Genomic DNA, 22,491 nt, shown 5'->3' with positions numbered 1-22,491 from the left:
GAGTGCAACCCCACAGCGACCCCTCGTAGAAAAGCCTCCGTGGCACCCGAACCATGAAGTTGTTATTTCCCCACTCATTTTCCATTCAGGAAATAGTGTGGGGTTCCACATCAAGAGTCAAAGAGGCAATCAAGCGTTCTGATTGGCTGGCATGCGATATTCATCATTTAGGCGATGGGGAGTTGCAGCCAGCCGAAGGCGGGGCTCCATTTTGATTGGCTGACCCGAAAAGTTCGTTTGGATAAGCCAGATGCATTGTTTTAAGGCACGTCTGCACGTACTGGCGTCACTACCTATTACAAATTGCTTGGGCAGAAAAAATGAAAGTAAATATCGGTTTCGGATTTACACCGCCGACAACCCTGTGCTCAACAGCACTTTGCTACTTAGCTACAAAACAATTGGAGCTTCGAGCAAAAAAGAGCAAAAAAAGAGCAATGTTAGCATGTCTTATTGTGTACACCGTCTCAATTTCAAAGCACTTTCTGACGGGAATACCCTCCCTAAACAAAATGACAGTTCCTGTTTCCTGATTGGCCGGAAGCTGCGCGTCAGAGCGAATCAGCCACGCGTAAACAGCCGAGGTTCCCCACCCCCCTGCGGCACCTGCGGGTTTTTTGAAAATGTTGCTCTTTTCAGAGGAGCTAATTTGCCGTGCGACAAGGAGGTGGGAGAGTGGAAAATTAAGGGCAGCTGCGCAGTGGGCGCTGGTGACGTGGGGAACGTCCATCCTCCTCGTGTCTTTTAAAGAGGTGACCCCGCGGCTTATGGTGAGTGGGGAGTGGCCCAGAGTCTCTTTCAGATTTGTCTAGGGCCAGCCGAGTAGAGAAATTCCTAAAACCCACATATCTCGGGCAGCCGAGTATAATGTGAGCAAGAGTCTCCACTTGGTTTTTGCAGTGTGGACAAACCCGATCCTGGAGAGGGATAGATAAGTAGCGATCCTTTGTAATGGCAGATGGGAAAGTATTGCATTTGGCCCTTGTAATAATCCATCTCTGTTGGGGTTCAGTTAACAGTTCAAGATATTTGGCTATGTGCCCCTGTTCCGGTACTATTCTGACATAAATGATTTCTTGGCTTGCCCCAACAAGATATGGTATTCCTGTTCTAAAAGTCTAGTTTTTTAAGGTTCAGAGAATCTCTCTGGGTGACAGCATACAGAGGTCTTCAAGTAATAAGCCTAGTGAGTAAAATTTTGATTTAAGAAGTTGATACCATTCGGAGGCAAATAGGTCTGGGTGCGCAGTCTATATTAAACTGTGCGTACCAGAGTTAAAACATAATTTGATCCAATACTTTAATATATACAGCCATGCTCTTGCTTCAAGTAGCTTCTGACCAGTTTCTAAGCATAGTACCGCACATGGTACAGAGTGTGGTAATCCAAGTATTTTATAGAGGAAGCCAGATTGTATTCTTTCACCATAAAGGAACTCCATAGAGAAGTTGGTGGACTATCTTGAAGTTGAAAACCTTTAGAGCTGCTGGGACATATCCCCTTCCCCTGGTATGGAAGAAATTTACCACCCTCAAACCTGCAGGAAGTGATCCTAAATACCTTGTGGGGAACTGATTTGAATGTACAGAGCCTGTGAAAGATGTCCTATAACCAGTGGTGTGATTCAAATAATTTAATAACTGGTTCCGGTGGTGGGATTCAAATAATTTAACAACTGGTTGTTTACAAGCACCATTTTAACAACGAGTTCTGCCGAAGTGGTGAGAACTTGCAGAAACCCATCACTGCCTATAACCCCTATTATTCTTGGTTCCAACAAAGCTTTCTTTGTCCCATATCGTGCACAGAAAAAAACAATTTAAGAGACGATACATTATTTATGACTTACCGGCTCTAAAGCCCTTTGTTTCTCCCTTCTGAAAACGCTTCCCTGGAACAAAATATACTTCGGTTTTAGCTAGTACACCTACTTGTTTTGGAAATATAACAATTTACTCTCAACATACTCCCGATTTTCTTGGCAGTTGACACACAAGCAGCAGAAGAGGTTTGGGCATGGTTCTTTTGCATGTCTGCCCTCCCGCTGCAGTCCCACGGTTGTGAGGCCAATTTATTGTCTTCCGCATGTGCCTTAAATAACCAGTTTTTTCAAGGAAGGGGGCTAGCATCTATCTATCTATCTATCTATCTATCTATCTATCTATCTATCTATCTATCTATCTATCTATCTATCTATCTATCTATCTATCTATCTATCTATCTATCTATCTATCTATCTATCATCACCCCCCCACACACACACACACACATATATATTAGAGAAATGTAAGATTTAAACAAGACACTAGCTCTTGCAAAAGCTGTAAATTCACTGATGTACCTAAGGTTAAAAGAATGCAACAAGGAGCCAAAAGAGATAACGGGGGGGGGGGGGGAAGCCAGGCTTGGTTGATATAGCAACCAAAATCCTGGTACAGGGCAAGGTGATATAAAGAATATGCCCAAATATAGAAAGCAAAGGTGAGCTATGGGAGGGGGGAAAGATTAGGAGCACGACAGGCAGTCTATACATCTTCACAGCCCAACCAATGAATAATGTTGGAAGAGTTGCTTGGGAGGGTCTAATGGAAAAGGTATAAATGTTTGGTATAAAAGGTATAAAGGTATAAATATAATGGAAAAGGTTCATGTTTGCGAACAATAGAGCTCTGAGACTCCTCCCTGAACCTCACCGGAGATCTCCCAGAGCTGCAGCTTTGAAATAATAAAACTTTGAAACTGAGACATCTTTATGGAACTGGTTTATTTAAACCTGGCAGAGCGAGCTTTGCTCTGTGCTTATCAGCCATGGAATGGTAGTCTTTGCTCCTAACCTTTCACCCACCTCTATGGCTGGCATCTTCAGAGGCAAGTCGTGGTAAGATCTATGCAGTGGTGGGATCCAAAAATTTTAGTAACAGGTTCCCATGGTGGTGGGATTCATACTGTGGTGTAGCGCCAATGGTGCTGGGTGGGGCACGACAGGGGCATGGCCGGGCATTCCGCTGGGCGGGGCTGTGGCAAGGATGCAGTCGCTGCACCGGTCCTTGGGCGGGAAACGAATGCACGCAGGCGCAGGCTGCCACACACACTGGTGCACCTCCTGCTAGACTGCTTCAAGTTCTGCATGCTACTGCTTAGAGGAGGGGCGTAACTAAGGCCAAAATCACATGGCAAAATCACCAATTAGTAACCCCCTCTCAGCACACACAAATAATTAGTAACCTACTCTCAGGAACCTGTGAGAACCTGCTGGATCTATGCCACAGAGAGAAACACATCTTACCGGCATATGCCTCCGAAGATGTCAGTTCTAAATGCTGGGAGCAAAAACTATCAGACCAGGGCCACCTGGTCCGAAAAACCCAAAGCAGTCAGAGCAAAATATGTGTCATACATTTCGGAGGAAAGAAACGGGGTTGCCATAAAGTCGTCTGATGTTGGCAGCACTTTACACACATACAATGGTTACAAATACTTGTGGGTAAGCAAAACACAGGCACGAATTAGACATTTTAGCCTTCTATGTTTCCATGGGCCTGTGTTGACCAGATTCAATGCCCCGCCGTTAACAACACTGGAAGAAACAGTGCGTGTCTCATCAAAATGCATTTCTTACCTTGACTATACGGTACGTGGCGCCTCTGATTGATAGTCAAAGTCGACTTCACCAACTGACAGATGATTGACACGTGGTTGTGGATGGCAGCATGGTGTATCAGAGCAAAACCGTGGTCGTCCGTTAGACCAAGACTAGAGACAGCTGTCTTGCGACAGAACGTAAGGAAAATAGCGGCTAACCCTCTTTCGGCCGCAGATTTCATCCCAAACGGCAGACTCTAAAACCGCATCGGAGAAATACGAATCGAATTAAGAACGGCGATTTCTATCAACCAGCCCACACTGACAACAGTGACGTCTTTTATTCAAGACTATGTTTGGCCTTAGATAAAACCTGAACTACCATCCCCCCTTTCCAAAAGATACCTTGTCAGTATTTTTCGGGGGGGGGGGTGATCACCCCCAAAAAGGCAGCAATAAAAGGGAACCGAAAAATTGACACAAGTAATTTAGGACAAAGTGTAGTAACCATCAGCTTGCAGAGGTGGGGGGGAAAGTCAGACATCTACTCTGGAGAAAGTCCCCAAAGTCCTCCCCAGGGGACAGGGAGGAAATTTTGGACTCAGGTCAGAAGATGAAGCGCTGGAGCAGAGAGGAAACCGAGCTCAATGCCAACCCTAATGCTTCTGCTATATGGAGAATCACTGAAGAAGAGGAGGAAGAGTTGCTTTTTATACCCCATTTTTCTCTACTGTAAAGAGTCTCAAAGCGGCCTATGAGCACCTTTCCTTCACTCCCCCCCCCCCAACAAACAACTTGTCAGGTAGGTTTGGACATTGTCAGTGGCGTATTTGCCTAGGGACAAAGGGTACCCCTTGTACCCGGATGCCACTCATGGGGGGTGCAAAATCGGCCCCCCACGTAACCAGGAAGTCCTGCTGCCTCCAAGCACCCTTAACCCCGCCCTGGAGTGGGGCTTGGAGAGCAGGAAGTCCCACCCCTTCCTGCTCCCCAAGCCCTACCCCCTGGCCTCAATGCTTATAAAAGAAGGTCTCCGAGGCCGGGACTGCAGTCTATTCAGGCCTGCTCGGAGGGGAGGTCAGAAGAGACTGCAGGCTGCAGCTGGGAGCCCAGGTGGGGGTAGTGGGGGGGGTAGTGGGCACCCTAGACCTTGCCCATGTCCATGGTGACATGGGCGGGGTCGAGGGCAGGGGGGTGGAGCTGGGGGGTGGGGGGGCAGAGCCTGGGGATGGGCGGGGGTGAGGGCAGAGCCTGGGGGGGGGCGTCCTGGAGACAATTTGTCCACCATTTACCCCTGGTACGCCTCTGGCCATTGTAGCATATTCTCTAGCCTTGTCTTCCCAGAGTTCTGTGTTTACATCTCTTTCAGTTCATGTTGCAGTATTTCTTGACAGAGAAATATAGATATTGATTGAAACAACAAAGGACTCTTAGGATGATCACGAGCGGATCACTTGGATCACTGGATCACTGATGGCGTTCCATTTTAAAGGTGAGGGGATTCTTTCAAGGTTCAGATGCTTTCAGTTTGGGGGTGGGGGGTGGGGAGGCAATAATTGGCCTGGAAAGCGCAGCTCGGTTTTCCATTGAGCACCTGGATAATTCCATAATATTTTCAGTTTTTAAAACCTAGGACCCCTGGCTTGTCTCTTCAAAGCTACATGACTGTGACTGCACTTCTCTGCCATGCCATACATGCTTAGTGGTATGTGGAAATGGCTGAAACTGCTAAGTTGCAGCTGACTTACAGTGACCCCTTGGGGGTTTCAATACAAGAGATGTTCAGAGTAGTAGAGGAAGAAGAGTTTGGATTTATACCCTGCTTTTCTCAACCATTTATACCCTGCTTGTCTCAAAGCGTCTTACAATCTCTTTTCCCTTTCTGTCCCCACAACAGGCGCCTTGTGGCGTAGGTGGGTCTGAGAGAGTTCTGAGAGAACTGTGACTAGCCCAAGGTCACCGAGCAGGCTCCATGTGAAGGAAGGGAGAACTGAATTGGATTCTCCAGATTAGAGCCCAAATGTTCATGTGAAGGAGTGAAGAATCAAACCCGGTTCTCTAGATTAGTTTTCCCAGGAGCAGCAGTGGTGTAGGAGGTTAAGAGCTCGTGTATCTAATCTGGAGGAACCGGGTTTGATTATCCACTCTGCCGCCTGAGCTGTGGAGGCTTATCTGGGGAATTCAGATTAGCCTGTGCACTCCCACACATGCCAGCTGGGTGACCTTGGGCTAGTCACAGCTTCTCGGAGCTCTCTCAGCCCCACCCACCTCACAGGGTGTTTGTTGTGAGGGGGGAGGGGCAAGGAGATTGTAAGCCCCTTTGAGTCTCCTTCAGGAGGGAAAGGTGGGGATATAAATCCAAACTCTTCTTCTTCTTCTCTTAAGAAGAGGGCAATCAATTCCGGTTCTCCCGATTACAGTCCGCTGCACATTTGGAGGAGCAGGGAATCGAACCTAGTTCTCAGGATTAGAGTCTGCCACTCTTGCCCATTACATCACTCTACGCCAGCATGGAACCCAGACAGATTTTGAACGACTTGGATTCAGCCCTCAAAAGATACCTTGCATTTAATTGCTTTCTTGTAGCCAAATTTCTTCTTGAATAGCTCCATGGCTTGATTGTCAGTTAATGGAAGTCTTTTTGGTTTAAGCGTGATTATGAGTTCATTGATGGCTCCCCACCACTGGGTCTTTAAAAGCAGATAAAAAGGCTCCAGCTCCAAGGAGATTACATAGTAGCTGAGACAAACAAAAAGAAAAACACACCAAATATTTTTTAAAATATTATGTTGCAGCCTGGACTTCATGATGCATGCATGTCACATCTGTACCAGTGGTGGGATCCAAACATTTTAATAACAGGTTCCCATGGTGGTGGGATTCAAACTGTGGCGTAGCACCAATGGGGCTGGGAGGGGCACAGTGGGGGCATGGCCAGGCATTCTGGGGGCGGGGCATTCCTGGATGGGGTTGTGGCAAGGACGCAGCAGCTGCACCGGTCCTTGGGCAGGAAATGAATGCACACAGGTGCAGGCTGCCACACAGGCGCAGGCTGCTGTAGTGGGGAGTGCAGCTTGACCCCGCGTTACTTGCTGCAAGTAGCGCCCAACAAAAGGTGAGTGGGGAAACGGTCCAGAGAAAGCATTCCTACAGCCTTCTTCCCAAGACCTTCTCAGTATGCCTTATTTTAGCTCAAGGCATCTTTTTTGGGAGATCACTTCAAAGTGCACCTTTTCCTCCTAAGCTACCTGCAAGACATCTCCTGCCTGGCTGTGTGGAATGCAGAGCTCAGGAGGCGTCTTATTTTTCCCGCCTGACCATTTTGCTCTCTGGTCAGTTTCACTTTCAACTTGAGCCTGACATTTTGTGTACAACTGAAGGGATTCTCCCTTCCACTGTTTGCTGAAGGTTGCCTATTTGCTCTGCAGGCTCCGATCCTGGGTGCCTTTTCAGCCCCAAAAGTACATAGTTGTACTCAGTTCTTCCTGTTGATTCGAGCAATATATAGTTTTCCTATTTTAAAAAATGTTCAATGAGCTATCTCCGTTGCTACACAGACACAAACAACAGAATCTTAGTCGCTTGGAAGACTCATCTACCACCCATTGAGAACCATTGGGTTGACCTGCCCTCTGTGGACTGACTTTTTCTTACTGCACAAAACGAACAACTCTTGTCACTTCAGATAGCTCTAGGAATTGTTAGGAATAAATAAAAAAAGGTCATTTAAATTTGTTCTGGAATCTAGAAGCATGCCAGTTTCTCTAGCTTACATATCTAGGACCGAGGCATGGAAAGTACAGCAAATTAAAAGCAGAGGCTGGATGGGCGAGAGAAAATATGTAGGGTAAATGTCTAGGAAATGGGAAGTACAGGGAACACAAGCCTTGTCATGTTTAGACCATACAGGATTCTGCCTAAAGTTCTTTTTATTGTTGTTGTTGTTGTTGTTGTTATGAAGAAGAAGAGGAAGAGGAAGAAGAAGGAAGAAGAAGAAGAGGAGGAGGAGGAGGAGGAGGAGGAGTTTGGATTTATATCCCCCCTTTCTCTCCTGTAGGAGACTCAAAGGGGCTTACAGTCTCCTTGCCCTTCCCCCCTCACAACAAACACCCTGTGAGGTAGGTGGGGCTGAGAGAGCTCCAAGAAGCTGTGACTAGCCCAAGGTCACCCAGCTGGCGTGTGTGGGAGTGTACAGGCTAATCTGAATTCCCCAGATAAGCCTCCACAGCTCAGGTGACAGAGCTGGGAATCAAACCCGGTTCATCCAGATTAGATACACGAGCTCTTAACCTCCTATGCCTCTGCTGCTCCTATTTAGATTTAATAGTCCGCCCTACCCCCGAAGGGCTCAGGGCTGTGTACAATAAAACCCAACAACAAACAGTGATAAACATAATATAACAGTATAAATCAGAAGGTATGTTAAAATCTATAGAATTTGACGAGTTCATAAGAGATAATTTGGCAAGAAGGTAGTTAAATGCATCCCTGCACTAGATTAACATTTGCATACCAAATCATCTCTTATAGAGTATTACTTTTCAGACCATAATTCAGCTTAGTTTTAAAACTTCTCTCCCATTATAATTGCTATACTCCCCTTTGCAGTATATCTCCCCAATATTCAAAATACAGGTGTACAAGTTCTTTTGTACCAGGCCAAATATTGCAATGATGAAGTTTCTTTCAGTGTTGCATTAGGTTGAGCCCACCATGCGGAGACAAGGCCAAATATTTTGCTGACAAATCCCTGGCAAAACCAAATTTTTACATTTGCAAAACCTTTGTGGCGCTTTCACCATCAGTCATTTTGTTTTTGTAGGAATTGTTAATAAATACCCACATTTATGCATGCCAAATTTATAAACCGCCCACCGAGAAAGGGCTCTGAAGCGATTATTACGCAGACCAAACTTATACAATGGCCCAAACTCTTATACCAAATAAAATAGATTGGTACAAGTTGAAACAATACCAAGAAATTGCCAAACCGACACGGCATTCAGCCCGTATGCAGGCAAGATTCGCAAAAGTGTGTGTGGCGCCCGATCCCAAGGCCGGGCAGGTGGGCAACAGTGTCAATCAGCACATCGTCCGGGCTCAGCCTGGCTGGGGCGTGGCAGCGGGGGCATCCTGGAGGCGGGGTCCGCATCTGGCCTGGGCCTGGTGGAACTCAAACGGTTTTACACTGGGGCCATGCTTTCTCCAAGTTCACGCAGGGTCAGCGCATCCGATGGAAGGGCGTTCCGCAAGGCATGGGAACCGGGCGACCGTGAAAGCCCTGGCCCGGGTAGAGGCCAGCCACATCATGGAGGGACCAGGGGCCACCAGTAAATTTGCCTCTGTCGACCGCAGAGGCCTACTTGGGACATATGGGGTGAGACAGTCACGAAAGTATGAGGGTCCCAATTATTTCAAAATAATTTGTTAACATGAAAACAGAGGATACTGTCTGGGACCAAAACGAAAGGAGTCTTTGGGTAGAAGGGGATTGCTCTTTGGAATCCAACTGTGAACATTGTTCAGTGAACTGTCCTACAACAGAAGAAATAATATTTTGCATGCCCTTTACCTCTTGCCATCAAAATCCATCACGGGAACAGGATAATGTTCTCTGTAGGGTGCCTCCTGGATCTATTTAGTACCATCATAGTTTGTTCAACATGAATCCCATATCGTTATAAAACAGCCTGCAACTATAGCTCAAAGCTTATTTTAAAAAAAAACCTGACCATATTAATGCTTAGGGAATATTGATTTTAGCTGAGCCACAATCAAGATGACGTTTACCCAATAATAGCAACTTGCTTTTAAGTGATATTTAGGCCCCTTCCGCACAGGCTAATAAACACGGGCTAACCACGGTATAAAACCCGTGTTGGGGGGGGGGATGGACTTCGCATGGATCCTGATCCTAAAGTAAGTCCATCCCGGGTTTTCTGAGAATCACACTATCTGCGATCTTTTCTTTTAGCCTGGCTTGCAACCACGTGCAAGTGAATAGCGGCTGAGAAGCGCTTTTAGTGGTGCTTGCACCAAAAGTCCCTTCCTGCCAGCTTCGGCGGCATGGGCAGGGCCTCGAGAATGGTCTCCAGGCTGTGGAATTCCATGCCTGCCTGCCCACGTAGCTGTGCAATGGAGGGAGGCGAGTAGCAAAAAACCCAACTCCTTCAAACCTCCATGCGAAGGTAACCACATTGCTTCATTAAGACTCCGCCTAAATGGAGGCATCCCGGTGTATAATTCCCTAATGAGGTTTGCTTCTCCTGTTGCAGCCACTGTACTTTTGCTGCTGTGGAAGACCATGGTTTCCGCAATCAGGAATCATACATTGAAACCACCATGTGTATCTAAGGGAATGCCTACAATCCAGCGAGAGGGTTTTGCTTGTGGTGGGACGAAAGCATCCTAAAAGTAAAATGTAAAGGACAAGTCTAAATCTTGGCTACTTACTGGAAGTTGTGAGCATAGAGTTTCTGGTGATTCCTAGAGCTACCCAGAAGTGACGAAGAGTAGCTCAAGGAATCTACAGTAAGATTACCCTAGATTCTCTGGCAAATGCTAAAACAACTCTTGTCACTAACAGTTAGCCCTAGGAATTGTCAGGAACTCTATGATGAGAACTTCCATGGCTTGAAGATGGGACTCTATCTTTGCCTTGGGTTTTCTCCTAGGAATATGCCAAATGCCCACTAGCCCCTAGTTTCAGCCACCAACCATTTGAGGATCAGAGGCAAGGACTGTGATTGGCTGGAAATCTATGCTGTAAGTGAGCAAATGGGAACCCCACATGACTATGGTTCATGCCACAGTTGTCCTCTGCCATACTTTCGCTTTCCATGACCTATTATATCCTTGTCAGTGGAAGAGGAATACGAGCTTGTTTCCTAAGCACCATCATTGTTTGCACGATACCGCTAGGATTAGGGCCAAACAAAAAGGAAATCTGCATGCCTGGAATAATTCAGAATCCATCATGGCTGACATCCTAGGAGAGCATTTTTAACTACAATCAGTGCTTCTGGGGGCATTTTAGATTTTTCTTCTTCTCTGAAATGTAGACGCTAGACATCCATGCAGCCTGTATCCATCAGCTGCCTTTAAAAATTTCCTCCATTTCTCTTAATAGTTTGATGTCTGACATGGACCAAGGAGACTTTGCTAGCAGGGAAATAGAAGTCCAAATTTTCTCCAGCAGCATGGTAATAGCTGTGTGTATACTCTGGTTTCTCTTGGTGTTTGTTGTGAGGGGGGAAGGGCAAGGAGATTGTAAGCCCCTTTGAGTCTCCTGCAGGAGAGAAAGGGGGGATATAAATTCAAACTCTTCTTCTTCTTCTTCTTCTTCTTCTTCTTCTTCTTCTTCTTCTTCTTCTTCTTCTTCAGATCTCGACAGCTGTGTATTTCTCAAAAGACGAGGAACTCTTCTGGTCGTTATGACAGGATTATATGAGAACAACAGCCTATTTTCAAAAGAATATTCAACGTTACAGCATAATATTTACTTACTCACCCCAGTAGTTAGGTGCCCATGCTAAATTATTTCAAAATATGGAATAAATACCTTAATCTCATTGGGAATCTCTTCCACTGAAGGAGTGCCGATATCAAATTCAATGCCCCCGTGGAGATGGAAATACTGATTGTGAGCATAAGTGAAGTGTTGGCACTTAAAATCTGGCCCAAGCAATATGGGGGGGAGTTCACGTTCGGTTTTAACCTTGTCATCTTCAGAAACAAAAATAAAAGATAGATTACTAATCACTTTTGTTGCTGTCACTGAAAGTATCATACTATATTAGTGCAGCTGCTTATAACATTGAAATATGAGTATAGAAGGAGTAGGAGTAGGAGTTTGGATTTATACTCCACCTTTCTCTCTTGTAAGGAGACTCAAGGTGCCTTACAAGCTCCTTTCCCTTCCTCTCCCCACAACAGACATCTGGTGAGGTAGGTGGTGTTGAGAGAAGTTCCGAAGAAATGTGACTAACCCAAGATCATCCAGCAGGAATGTAGAGCAAGGAAACTGTTTGGATTCACAAGTGTCTGTCACAACCAGTCAGGAAAGTGTTAACTATCTATTTAGGTGTAAACAGGATGTTGAGGTCACATTCTACTGAAATGACCTATTGATTAGCTATTGGCCAGTTTGATAGCCATTGCTTACATGTTTGTGAGTGTGGATACCTGAAGTAATAAAGTTAGCTTGCTTTCTTTGTTCCTCTCTCAGTCCTTGTCATGTGCTATGGACCTAATTTCTAGCAGAAAAGCAGACCCAATTAGTAACCCCCTCTCAGCACACACAAATAATTAGTAACCTACTCTCGGGAACTGGTGAGAACCTGCTGGATCCCACCTCTGGGCGGGGCCGAGGGGCGCCCTGTGGCGGCCCCACTAGCCTGTTCCTTCAGCCAGCAGAGGCTAGAGCCAGCCAAGGGAAGGAGGAGGGGTGGGGGGCGATTTTCCACCCACACATGACCGAACAGGGGCCCACCCGGGGCATTTGTCCCCACCCTTCCCCCTAGAAGCTATGCCACTGCCCCCAGTCTTGTTCAGCTCTCTCTAGGCTGAACGTCCTCTTACCTGAGTATGGCTGAAGAAGTCGATTTAAATTTGGGATTTTGTTTTTCCTTTTTAAGGCAGCCATAAAGGGAACGAGAAAGCTCATCAGTTTGAGGTAGATGATGTTTTTACGGGTTTCCAGTTTTCTTTCGAGGTATTTTTTAATAAGCTTTTGCTGAAGAGCAAGGCGCTGCTGCAGCCTCATGTACCCATCCGTATTCAGGCGGTCGTCTGACATCCTGATGGCATTTGAAAGGGTGTACGTCGCCTCGAACTTGAACACGTTATCGTTTTGTTGAATCTCAGTGGTAGCAAACACCAATTTGAGCAGTATATAGTTTGCAAACTGCATAAAGAAGGCTTTCTCCTCTGCACTGTTAGGATGGTATGTTGGATCTTCGTTCAAGTTTTCATCGTAGATTCCCTTAAAATCTGGATCTCTTGAAATATCAATTAGTCCTGCATTATACACAGGCACACAAAAGATCAATAAATATAGCACATCAAAATAAACTCATTAAGAACCACATATTTATTTTCATGCATGCGTCAACTATTTGCTGCAGGTTTCAGTAAACAGGCTCAAATTTCTTCCATCCCAGCTGGTCGAAAGCATTTTTTTGTCCACACATTCGAAACAAACTTCTCGACAAATGCTGGAATAATGTTACAAATGCTCTTGGCCCTTAGGTGGGAGAAAGATGGAGTAGAAACATTTTAATAATATTAAAACAAACTAAACCATCCATGGACTTTAAAGCTGCCAATTCTGGGTTGGAAAATTCCTGGATATTTAGGGGGAGGGAGTTTGTGGAGGGCAGAATTTGGAGAGGGGAAGGGGCTCGGCAGGATACCCTGCCGTAGAGTCCACCCTCCAAAGTAGCTGTTCCCTTTGGAATTCTCTCAGCCCTACCTACTTCGTAAGATGTTAGTTGTGGGGAGAGGAAGGGAAAAGAGTTTGTAGGGCGCCTTGAGTCTTTTTATGGGATAGGAAGGTGGGGTATAAATCCAAACTCTTCTTCTTCTTCCAGAGGAACTAATCTTGTCGTCTGAACATTGTAATTTGGGGAGACCTACAGGCCCCACTTGGAAATTGGCAACCCTATTCATAGAGTAGAACTTTCCCACTTCCCCTTCCTGCTGCTTGAGCTCCCCAAAATGTCATTCTTGGGGTTCAGAAGATCCAAAAGAACAGAATCAGGTGTAAAGTGGGAGTCTGCAACAGGCAGGGGAAACCACTGGATATTGCCAACTATTCTTCTGAAGACTTGACTTTGGAACTGTATGGTTGAATACATGGAAATATCTGAATAAAGTGTAAAAAAACCCAACTCACTGTAACTTTATAATAATATATACCCAGCACATTTGATGCCTTTGCAAGTCTTAAATTTATTTATGTATTTATGTATTTATTTATTATCGTTTTTATATACCGCCCCTCCCCTGAAGGGCTCTGGGTGGTGAGCAACACAATACAGCAGCAATCAATGGAGCACATACATTACAAATTATAAATAAATAATATAGGCTTCATGAACCATAATATTACTAAAACCAATTAAAATACAGCGTTCCATACAAAAATACATTTTTTTTACAAAAATTTACGGTGTCCAACATTAAAACCCTCAGTAAAAAACCCTCCCAGAGAGGGGAGAAAACGGTGAGTCCCATTGATGTTATGAGACCTAAGATTTAAGGAGAACAGAAAGGGGGGCACACACCAATCAGTGGCCGGTCCCTCCAAAAGCCCAGTGGAACAACTCAGTCTTACAGGCCCTGTGGAACTCACCAAGATCCCGCAGGGCCTGGGCAGATAGAGGAAAAGTGTTCCACCAGGCAGGGGCCAGGGCTGTAAAGGCCCTGGCCCAATTGGAGGCCAGCCGCATCATTGAGGGGCCTGGGACCACCAGCAGATTGGCCTCTGCCGAATGCAGAGGGCGTTTAGGGACATATTGGGTAAAGTGGTCCCGGAGATATGAAGGCCTCTGGCCGCATAAGGCCTTAAAGGTTTACACTCATACCTTGTGGACAATTCAGAATTCGACTGGGAGCCAATGCAGATGGAGAACACAGGGTGAATATGATCTCTATAGGCACCCCCTGTGAGCAGGTGAGCCGCTGCATGTTGGACCAGCTTTAACCTCCGGATCAGGCGCAAGGGCAGGCCCGCATAGAGTGAGTTACAATAAAGGTCTCCCAGCCTCCCAGATGTTTTTCTACTTTCCCCTCTGACATGCTGGACAAACAGATGGTTTAACTCTTTAAAACCGAAACCAACCATGTGTGCTTGCAAAGTCTTGCCAAGTTTCAGCTGACTTATGGCGACCCCAAAGGGTTTCCAAGACAATTGATTCAGCAGCGGTGGTTTGTCATTGTCTCCTTCTGCAGAGTCTTCCTTGGAGGTCTCCCATCCATTTGCCAACCTCAGTGGCGGAGCTACAAGGGGACGGGGGGTGCGCCATGCACTGGGTGCATGCCTGGGGGGTGCATAAAATCACCCCCAGGCCCCTCCCTTTCCCCCGCCCCCTGCGGCACACACCCCACAGCACCCTCCACCCCCTTCCCACACTTACCTTAGTTCCTTTCCTTTTTCTAGAACTTTTTCAGACTGCAAAAGGCCTGTTCGCAGTAAAAACGGCCTGAGGAACTACAGTTCCCAGGAGACCTTGGGACTCACAAGGTCTCCTGGGAAGTATAGTTCCCATTACTGAGAACAGGCCTTTTTGCAGCCTGAAAAAGTTATAGAACAAGGAAAGGAACTAAGACCAAGCTGTGAATATTGAAGGCGCTCGATGGGGTAAATCTCGTAGGCCCGAGGCGCCTCGGGGGGGCATGGGGGGTGGAAAATATAGAATGTGCACCGGGCGCAGTTTGGCCCAGCTACGCCTCTGGCCAACCTTGCTTAGTTTCCAAGATCTGACGAGGTCAGGCTATACTCGACCATTCCACATCCCCGATACCATCTCTAACTACTCACAAACAAAACCTTCTTCTCCCAGATGCTGTATCTTGAAGGTCAGGTACCAAAATTAAGAAACTGGTCAGTTTTAAACAGAATAACACAGGGGAAAAGTTGGCTCTTTGCCTGCTCTCACAAACAGCGGAGATTATGGGATCTGCCACGCAGTGATTGTGAGAGGAGGGAAAAGGAGTCCACAACAGAAGCTTTGCCCTGTAAAGGATCTCCCTTCAGTGTGGGGCAGAATACCAGTGTATAATTAACCTGTGGAGATGGCTGGACAATGTGGATTGTTAAGACAACCTCCACATCAGGAGAGGGCTTACCCTTTTATTTATTTTTATTGATTTCATTTATAGCTTGCCTTTCTCCCCAAGGCGGTTTACATCGTTCTCCTCTTCTCCATTTTATCTCTACAAAATGATCTTAAGAGGGACATGTGAATGTCCTTTTAATCTCACACTGTACTGTGATGTCAGACCCAATTTTATTTTATTTCGTAGCCCGGAAGCGAACATTGGCAGATACTTTTCCGTAAGTGTCTGTTTGCACACAGTAAAACCGACATGTTGAATTGCCGCCCGTGACGTTCTGTGTGAATTTTGCCGACTTTTCCTTACAGCAGAGTGTTTTCCAGGCTAAAAGGCATAACCTTGATGCCTTGCTCATAACTGCCATTCTTACCTGCGGAACAAAACTCTGCGCAGGCCGTTTTCTCTGTCTGGGGAGCCCCGTCCACATCAATATCCATGCTCGCGCGCCACAGTTCAGAGAACCTCGCCCGTTTCTCTTTGGGCATGAATGCCCCATGCCATAAAGCCTTTAGCATGTAGTCGACATTGATCAACATCTGACCAATTCTTGTGTCGTAATAGGCTGGAGGAAGCGAACAAGAAATGCTCTGGTCATAGTTGGCATCTAAACTGATCGAGGGGATTTGGTTCAGACAATAAACCCCGACCGCCAACTCTCGAACTATCTGGTGGATCTCCTTCGCGTCCAGATCAATTCCCGGCTCCACTGGTGTGAGCAAGATCACCGTCGGGATAGAAACAGTTTTTATCTGAGCCATGAGTCCACTGGGGGTCTCTAAGGGATGGCGCAGGTCGTCTTTGGCAGCCAGCCAGCTGCAGAAAGAAGTGGTGAGCAGTTCCTGGAGTTCACTCCGCTCGTATTTCTCGAAGAAGGCGCTGGCGTTCCTCTGGGCGGCTAACTGTGCTAAGTAAGCCGCTTCGTCCGCCTGCTCGTTTCTAATCAGTGGCTTCTTGATCGGCCGCAACATCTTGTTCCCTTTTTTAAAATTACTACGTTTTAAAGGGGGAAAAAATCCATTAATTAAAGGTTGCACCAGATTTTTGGAACCTTCTCTACAAGGATCGAACGAAAACATTGCATCGCTCGGTAAGCATTACAATAGAGGACAAACTTAACCTCTGCTTATCTACCTAGAAAAGAAGAAGGAGGAGAAGAAGAAGAAGAAGAAGAAGAAGAAGAAGAAGCACAGTACAGTACAGTACAGTAAACCTTTATTAGGCATAAATAATTCTGCATACAGTATGTTTGTATGATAAACAGCAATACAACGAGGAATCCAGTACACCAAGTTAGGACAAATCATACACAAACTCTCCGGAGACACACCGCGACATCCATATGTTAATCAAAACCGATTTGAATGACTTCCCATGTTCACCACAATGACCTGAGCCTCAGACATCAAATGCTCTGTTAATGCCATGGATACAATACAGCATATCCTCCTAGAATGTCAGCTACACTCTGCATTACGTAGTCACTATATAATCCCGATTATTAAAGCTAAAACAAATCTGCCTTTGGCTTATGTAGTGAAGTATTTACTTAGTTATGCATCTTCTGAGATAACCTTTAGGGTCGCTACATATCTAGCGGAAGTAATATCTCAAAGACGGTACTAAAATGTGTCCCTCAATGTATCAAATCATCTAAATTACATTGATTTGAAGAAGAAGAAGAAGAAGAAGAAGAAGAAGAAGAAGAAGAAGAAGAAGAAGAAGAAGAAGAAGAAGATGATGAAGAAGAAGAAGAAGAAGAGGAGGAGGAGGAGGAGGAGGAGGAGGAGGAGGAGGAGGAGTTTGGATTTATACCCCACCTTTCTCAAGGTGGCCTACAAGCGCCTTTCCCTTCCTTTCCCCACAACAAACACCCTGTGAGGTAGGTGGGGCTGAGAGAGTTCCGAAGAACTGTGACAAGCCCAAGGTCACCCAGATGGTGTGTGTTGGAGTGCACAGGCTAATCTGAATTCCCCAGATAAGCCTCCACAGCTCAAGCAGCAGAGCGGGGAATCAAACCCGGTTCTCCAGATTAGAGTGCACCTGCTCTTAACCACTACGCCACTGCTGCTCACACCACGGCATTCTCTATTCATCTATTGTAATTATTCTCAGTCACTAATGATCCATGTTTCCACTGAAACATGCCCTGAAAAGCTGGACTGGTGGTGGTTTCTCAGACCTTTAATTCTCTGTAGCTTTGAGTGCATATAAGGCTGCCTTATTACGAATCAGCCCATTGAGAAAGTATTGCCTGCTCGGACTGGCAGCAGTTCTCCAGGGTTGCAGGTTCTTCACATTCCCTACTACCTGACTCTTTTAACGAAAGATGCCACTGATTGGACCTGGAGCTTTATGCATGCCATGCAGAGGCGTAACTCCAAGGGGACAGGGGGGGTGCGACTCACTGGGGGCGGAGGACACACCAGTGCACTGGACACTACCCCCCTAGCTACGCCTCTTGTGCCATGTGCTCTACCATTGAGCTACAAGCTTTTTCAATTACAAAGAGGCTAAAGCAGGGGTCAGCAACCTTTACCACCCAAAGGGAGCAGCAGTGGCGTAGGAGGTTAAGAGCTTGTGTATCTAATCTGGAGGAACCGGGTTTGATTCCCAGCTCTGCCACCTGAGCTATGGAGGCTTATCTGGGGAATTCAGATTAGCCTGTGCACTCCCACACACGCCAGCTGGGTGACCTTGGGCTAGTCACAGCTTTTCGGAGCTCTCTCAGCCCCACCTACCTCACAGGGTGTTTGTTGTGAGGGGGGAAGGGCAAGGAGATTGTCAGCCCCTTTGAGTCTCCTGCAGGAGAGAAAGGGGGGATATAAATCCAAACTCCTCCCCCTCCTCCTCCTCTTCTTCTTCTTCTTTGAGACATTTGGACCCATTTTCCACGGCCCCGAAGATCTACTGAGCCGGATTGCCTCCGGTTCGGCCCCTCCACTCACCTTTCCTTCCAGTGCTGGGAGGTGGAGATGCAGGCAGTGCTCCGTGGGGCAGAGGGGGGATGGCAGCTGCGGCCTGCCTGGTGCCACTGCCTCTCGCACTGCAGAGGCAGTGGCACCAGGTAGGGAAACCTCAACTGCCCAAGAGGGGGGATGGCGGCTGCTCTGGAGGGACACACCCAAGCTACCCTCCTACCTCCTGGGGTCAGAGAGCAGCATGGGCATGTCCCTCCAGTCCTCCAGAGCAGTGCTGGAAGGAGAGGTGAGTGGAGGGGACGTGAAAAGCGGCAACCTTAGGCACGGAGCCGCCTCTGGTTTGGCCTCTCCACTCACCTTTTCTTCCAGTGCTGCTCTGGAGGAACACACCCACGCTACCCTCCGACCTCCAGGCCACGCGGAGCCACAGTGTAAGGCTGAAAGAGCCACATGCAGCTCCGGAGCCGTGGGTTGCAGACAGTGGTGGGATCCAAAAATTTTAGTAACAGGTTCCCATGGTGGTGGGATTCAAACTGTGGCGTAGCGCCAATGGGGCTGGGTGTGGCACGACGGGGGCGTGGCCGGGCATTCTGGGGCAGGGCATTCCTGGGCAGGGCTGTGGCAAGGACGCAGCCGCTGCGCCGGTCCTTGGGCGGGAAACGAATGCACGCAGGCACAGGCTGACATGCACGCCGGTGCACCTCCTGCTAGACTGCTTCAAGTTCTGCGCGCTACTGCTGAGAGGAGGGGCGTAACTAAGGCAAAAATCACGTGGCAAAATCACCAATTAGTCACCCCCTCTCGGCACACACAAATCATTAGTAACCTACTCTCGGGAACCTGTGAGAACCTGCTGGATCCCACCTCTGGTTGCAGACCCCTGGGCTAAAGGCTTTAACAGGCCAATCTTCTGTCTAGGTCACCTAGATGACTGCTAGAAGCACCGTAAAGTGGAATGGGGCCAGTGTTGCACAGGGGCTCTGCTCCCTCCCAGCCATTAGTGGCACAGGACACATGTATGGGTTTCCCCATGAAGTTGCCTTATACTGAATCAGGCAGTTGAGGTCTGTGCTTTCTACTCAGACTTGAAGCTGCTCTCCAGGTCTTTCATAGCACCTACTGCTCTGGAGATTTTTAACTGGAGATTCCTGGGATCGAACCTGGGGCCTTCTGCAGCCCAAGCAGATGCTCCGCCCCTGAGCAACAGCCCCTCCCACAGCCCCAAGACGTATCTGACCTCAGCTGATGATCCCACCCTGCCTCCAGATGGATCCAAACCCATATCTTAAAATCAGCTCTGGACAATACGATCAACCATCAATGATCCTGCAGGTCCACCCTTTTAGCATCTTCAGAGTTATGGGTGCCACAAGCCAAAAGATGATCACAGAATGGCAGCCATCTTAAAATACAAGTTCCTAGAAGCAGCATTGTGTCCCCAGAAAGAGTATTATCTACAAATCAGCCTCCACATACACCATATTCATGTACGGGAAAGCCTTCTTCTTCCCTCAGGGTTAAACAACACTTACATTGCATCTCCACCAAACTTGTCTACTGAGTGTATGGGATTGGAACCTAGATGTTGTTGCTATGGATGTCCTAGAACATTGAGGGAGGCCAACTATGAGGAAGTTGGAAAGGTAAGAAGACTCTAGGTGAGCTATACAATGCCACCTTTCCTCCACACTGTTACCGCGGGGTAACGGGTTAAAGAAAATAAGCCCAAAGAGCTCAAGCCGACAAAGAATAAAATCAAAGAAAAATTTTATTCAGGCCAACATACGGGCAAACAAGATAGTCTCAGAGGAGCCCCACCAAAATGGCTGCGGGTTCTTATTTTTATAGGTTACATCAGAATAGCAAAAGAAAGAATACACCCCTCAGTACTGTCATCATCAATCAATCATTGCAAAGGGTGGAGATCACCCCCTTCCCAAAACATTTGGGGCAAACTGGTGCCCTTAGAAGAAGAAGAAGAGAAGAGTTTGGATTTATATCCCCCCTTTCTCTCCTGCAGGAGACTCAAAGGGGCTTACAGTCTCCTTGCCCTTCCCCCCTCACAACAAACACCCTGGGAGGTAGGTGGGGCTGAGAGAGCTCCGAGAAGCTGTGACTAGCCCAAGGTCACCCAGCTGGCGTGTGTGGGAGTGTACAGGCTAATCTGAATTCCCCAGATAAGCCTCCACAGCTCAGGCGGCAGAGCTGGGAATCAAACCCGGTTGCTCCAGATTAGATACACGAGCTCTTAACCTCCTATGCCACTGCTGCTCCTTATTGGATGATGTCAGATTGTCACCTTTGACGTATTATGAACTAAGGTCCAGCCCCACCTTATCAGAATTATTCTCTGTTGCCCTATTTTTCTAGACAAAGAGTCTAAACATTTTGCCATGTTCTTGCTTGGTATCAGAAAAAGGGCAGACTCCAAGGTGCTGGGACAAGAAGACCTTAAAACAACAACTAAGTTCATAATCTCTTACATTCCCCTACCGTATTGAGGACAAAGAGCTTTTTCACCAAGGTTTTTGCTGACTTGGCTAATAACAGAAGCCAAAGAGCAAAAGGGCCGACTTTGCTTCATTTTATCTGATCACAGTTAAAAGCATGAAAGTTATACAAACAATACAATTTAAAGAAAAGATCAATTTAGTAACTTAAAGATTTTTCAAAACTTCTTCTGCGCCTACAACACCATGTAGTATCAAAATAAAATGAAGAGAATTTAGACTTGAACTTGACCCACAGCCCCAAGGGTTTTCAGCTGCATAGATGGGTCATACATTTTTGCCATGATCTTTAATCAGTCTGTCATTTGGGCCAAGGGTCCTAGAAGAAATACAGCCCAATTCCATTCATAGTTCTTTGTTTGAGCCCTTAAAACCCTTTTTAAAAAAGCAAACAAGATGTCGAGAACAACCAACAAACTATTCATCGTCTCCAATTCCTGTAGGCACGACTTACCGTGGAACACAAATACTTAGCACTTGCTGAATTAAACCATGGACGAGTCCCACCTTCTGAAACCAGGTCTGAACGGAATACATTTTATTTTACGCAGCTGACATGAACTTTAGGACATCAAATGAAGGAAGTCCCTGCAAACAGAATGGCTCTGTGGTTCTCCTGAAGCATGAAACGAAGCATCGGCTCTTCACTTCGTGGGGAAATGGTTTCGTGAAGAAGCAAATGGGCGCCAGGAAATTCACTGGGAGCAGCAGTGACATAGCGGTTAAGAGCAGGTGTACTCTAATGTGAAGGAACAGGGTTTGATTTCCACTTGAACTGTGGAGGCTTATCTGCCACTTGAGCTGTGGAGGCTTATCTGGGGAATTCAGATTCGCCTGTGCACTCCCACACATGCCGGCTGGGTGACCTTGGGCTAGAGACTGGCAGCCCCCACAACAGTTTTGCCATCTTCAGCATTGCCTGATCGCTGATTCCATCCATTTTTGGGCAATGTTGGCCCTCCTGGCCTTTGGGTTGGGCGCCATGTGTGCATGCATCTGGGCATGTATTTTTATCTGTAATTTCTGAAATTGCTGCTATAATGTATTTTAATGAATTTTAATGTTTTATTGTTATATTGTATTTATGAGACCTTACATTGTATTTGTTTTATGTCTCATTGTACACCGCCCAGAGCCCTTCGGTGGTTGGGCGGTCTATTAAGCCGAATTAATAACAATAACAATAACAATGACAATGATAATGACAATGATGATAATGATAATGCTGCTGCTGCTGCTGATAGTAGTAGTAGTAATAGTAGTAGTAGTAGTAGTAGTAGTAGTAGTAGTAGTAGTAGTAGTAGTAGTAGTAGCAGTTGTCAGACCCTCAAGTCTGGAAATAACGGAAACTGTAGATTTGTTCTAAAGCCTTTATTCCAAAAGATGCGAAGGGCAATAATGTAAAGAGGAATCTGAGCGATTCATCACCTATAACCCGCTGCCCCCCCTCTGCCCACAGCCAAATGGCCTCTACAATTTCCATTACATTTCCACTACAAAGTACTGCAGACTTGGGAACAGGTCACACTCCTTTGCAGATAAGATCTGTGTCTGGGAAGTTTCTGGGGTGGCAGGGGAGGGGGAGAGCACCGGACATCTTCAAGGTAACTAGCAGCAAAACATTCCCCCCTTGACATGCCCC

The 22,491-nt window shown here is 46.6% G+C and overlaps 1 protein-coding gene across 1 annotated transcript in view; it reads right to left on the bottom strand.

Annotated features, from left to right (window-relative positions):
- Positions 1–16,389, bottom strand: part of ANKAR (ankyrin and armadillo repeat containing) — a 40,851-nt gene extending 24,462 nt beyond the window's left edge. The window contains 6 exon segments of the mRNA XM_048483701.1: positions 3,621–3,840; positions 6,145–6,322; positions 9,156–9,217; positions 11,094–11,308; positions 12,164–12,601; positions 15,792–16,389. Of these exon segments, the coding sequence (XP_048339658.1) occupies positions 3,621–3,840; positions 6,145–6,322; positions 9,156–9,217; positions 11,094–11,308; positions 12,164–12,601; positions 15,792–16,389 (1,711 nt within the window).
- Between the last annotated feature and the right edge of the window lie 6,102 nt (positions 16,390–22,491).

This window comes from Sphaerodactylus townsendi, linkage group LG02 (genome assembly GCF_021028975.2).
Source record: "Sphaerodactylus townsendi isolate TG3544 linkage group LG02, MPM_Stown_v2.3, whole genome shotgun sequence".
Classification (NCBI taxonomy): domain Eukaryota; kingdom Metazoa; phylum Chordata; class Lepidosauria; order Squamata; family Sphaerodactylidae; genus Sphaerodactylus; species Sphaerodactylus townsendi.
Note: the sequence above shows the minus strand (reverse complement) of the source record. Positions and strands in the feature narration are given on the sequence as shown.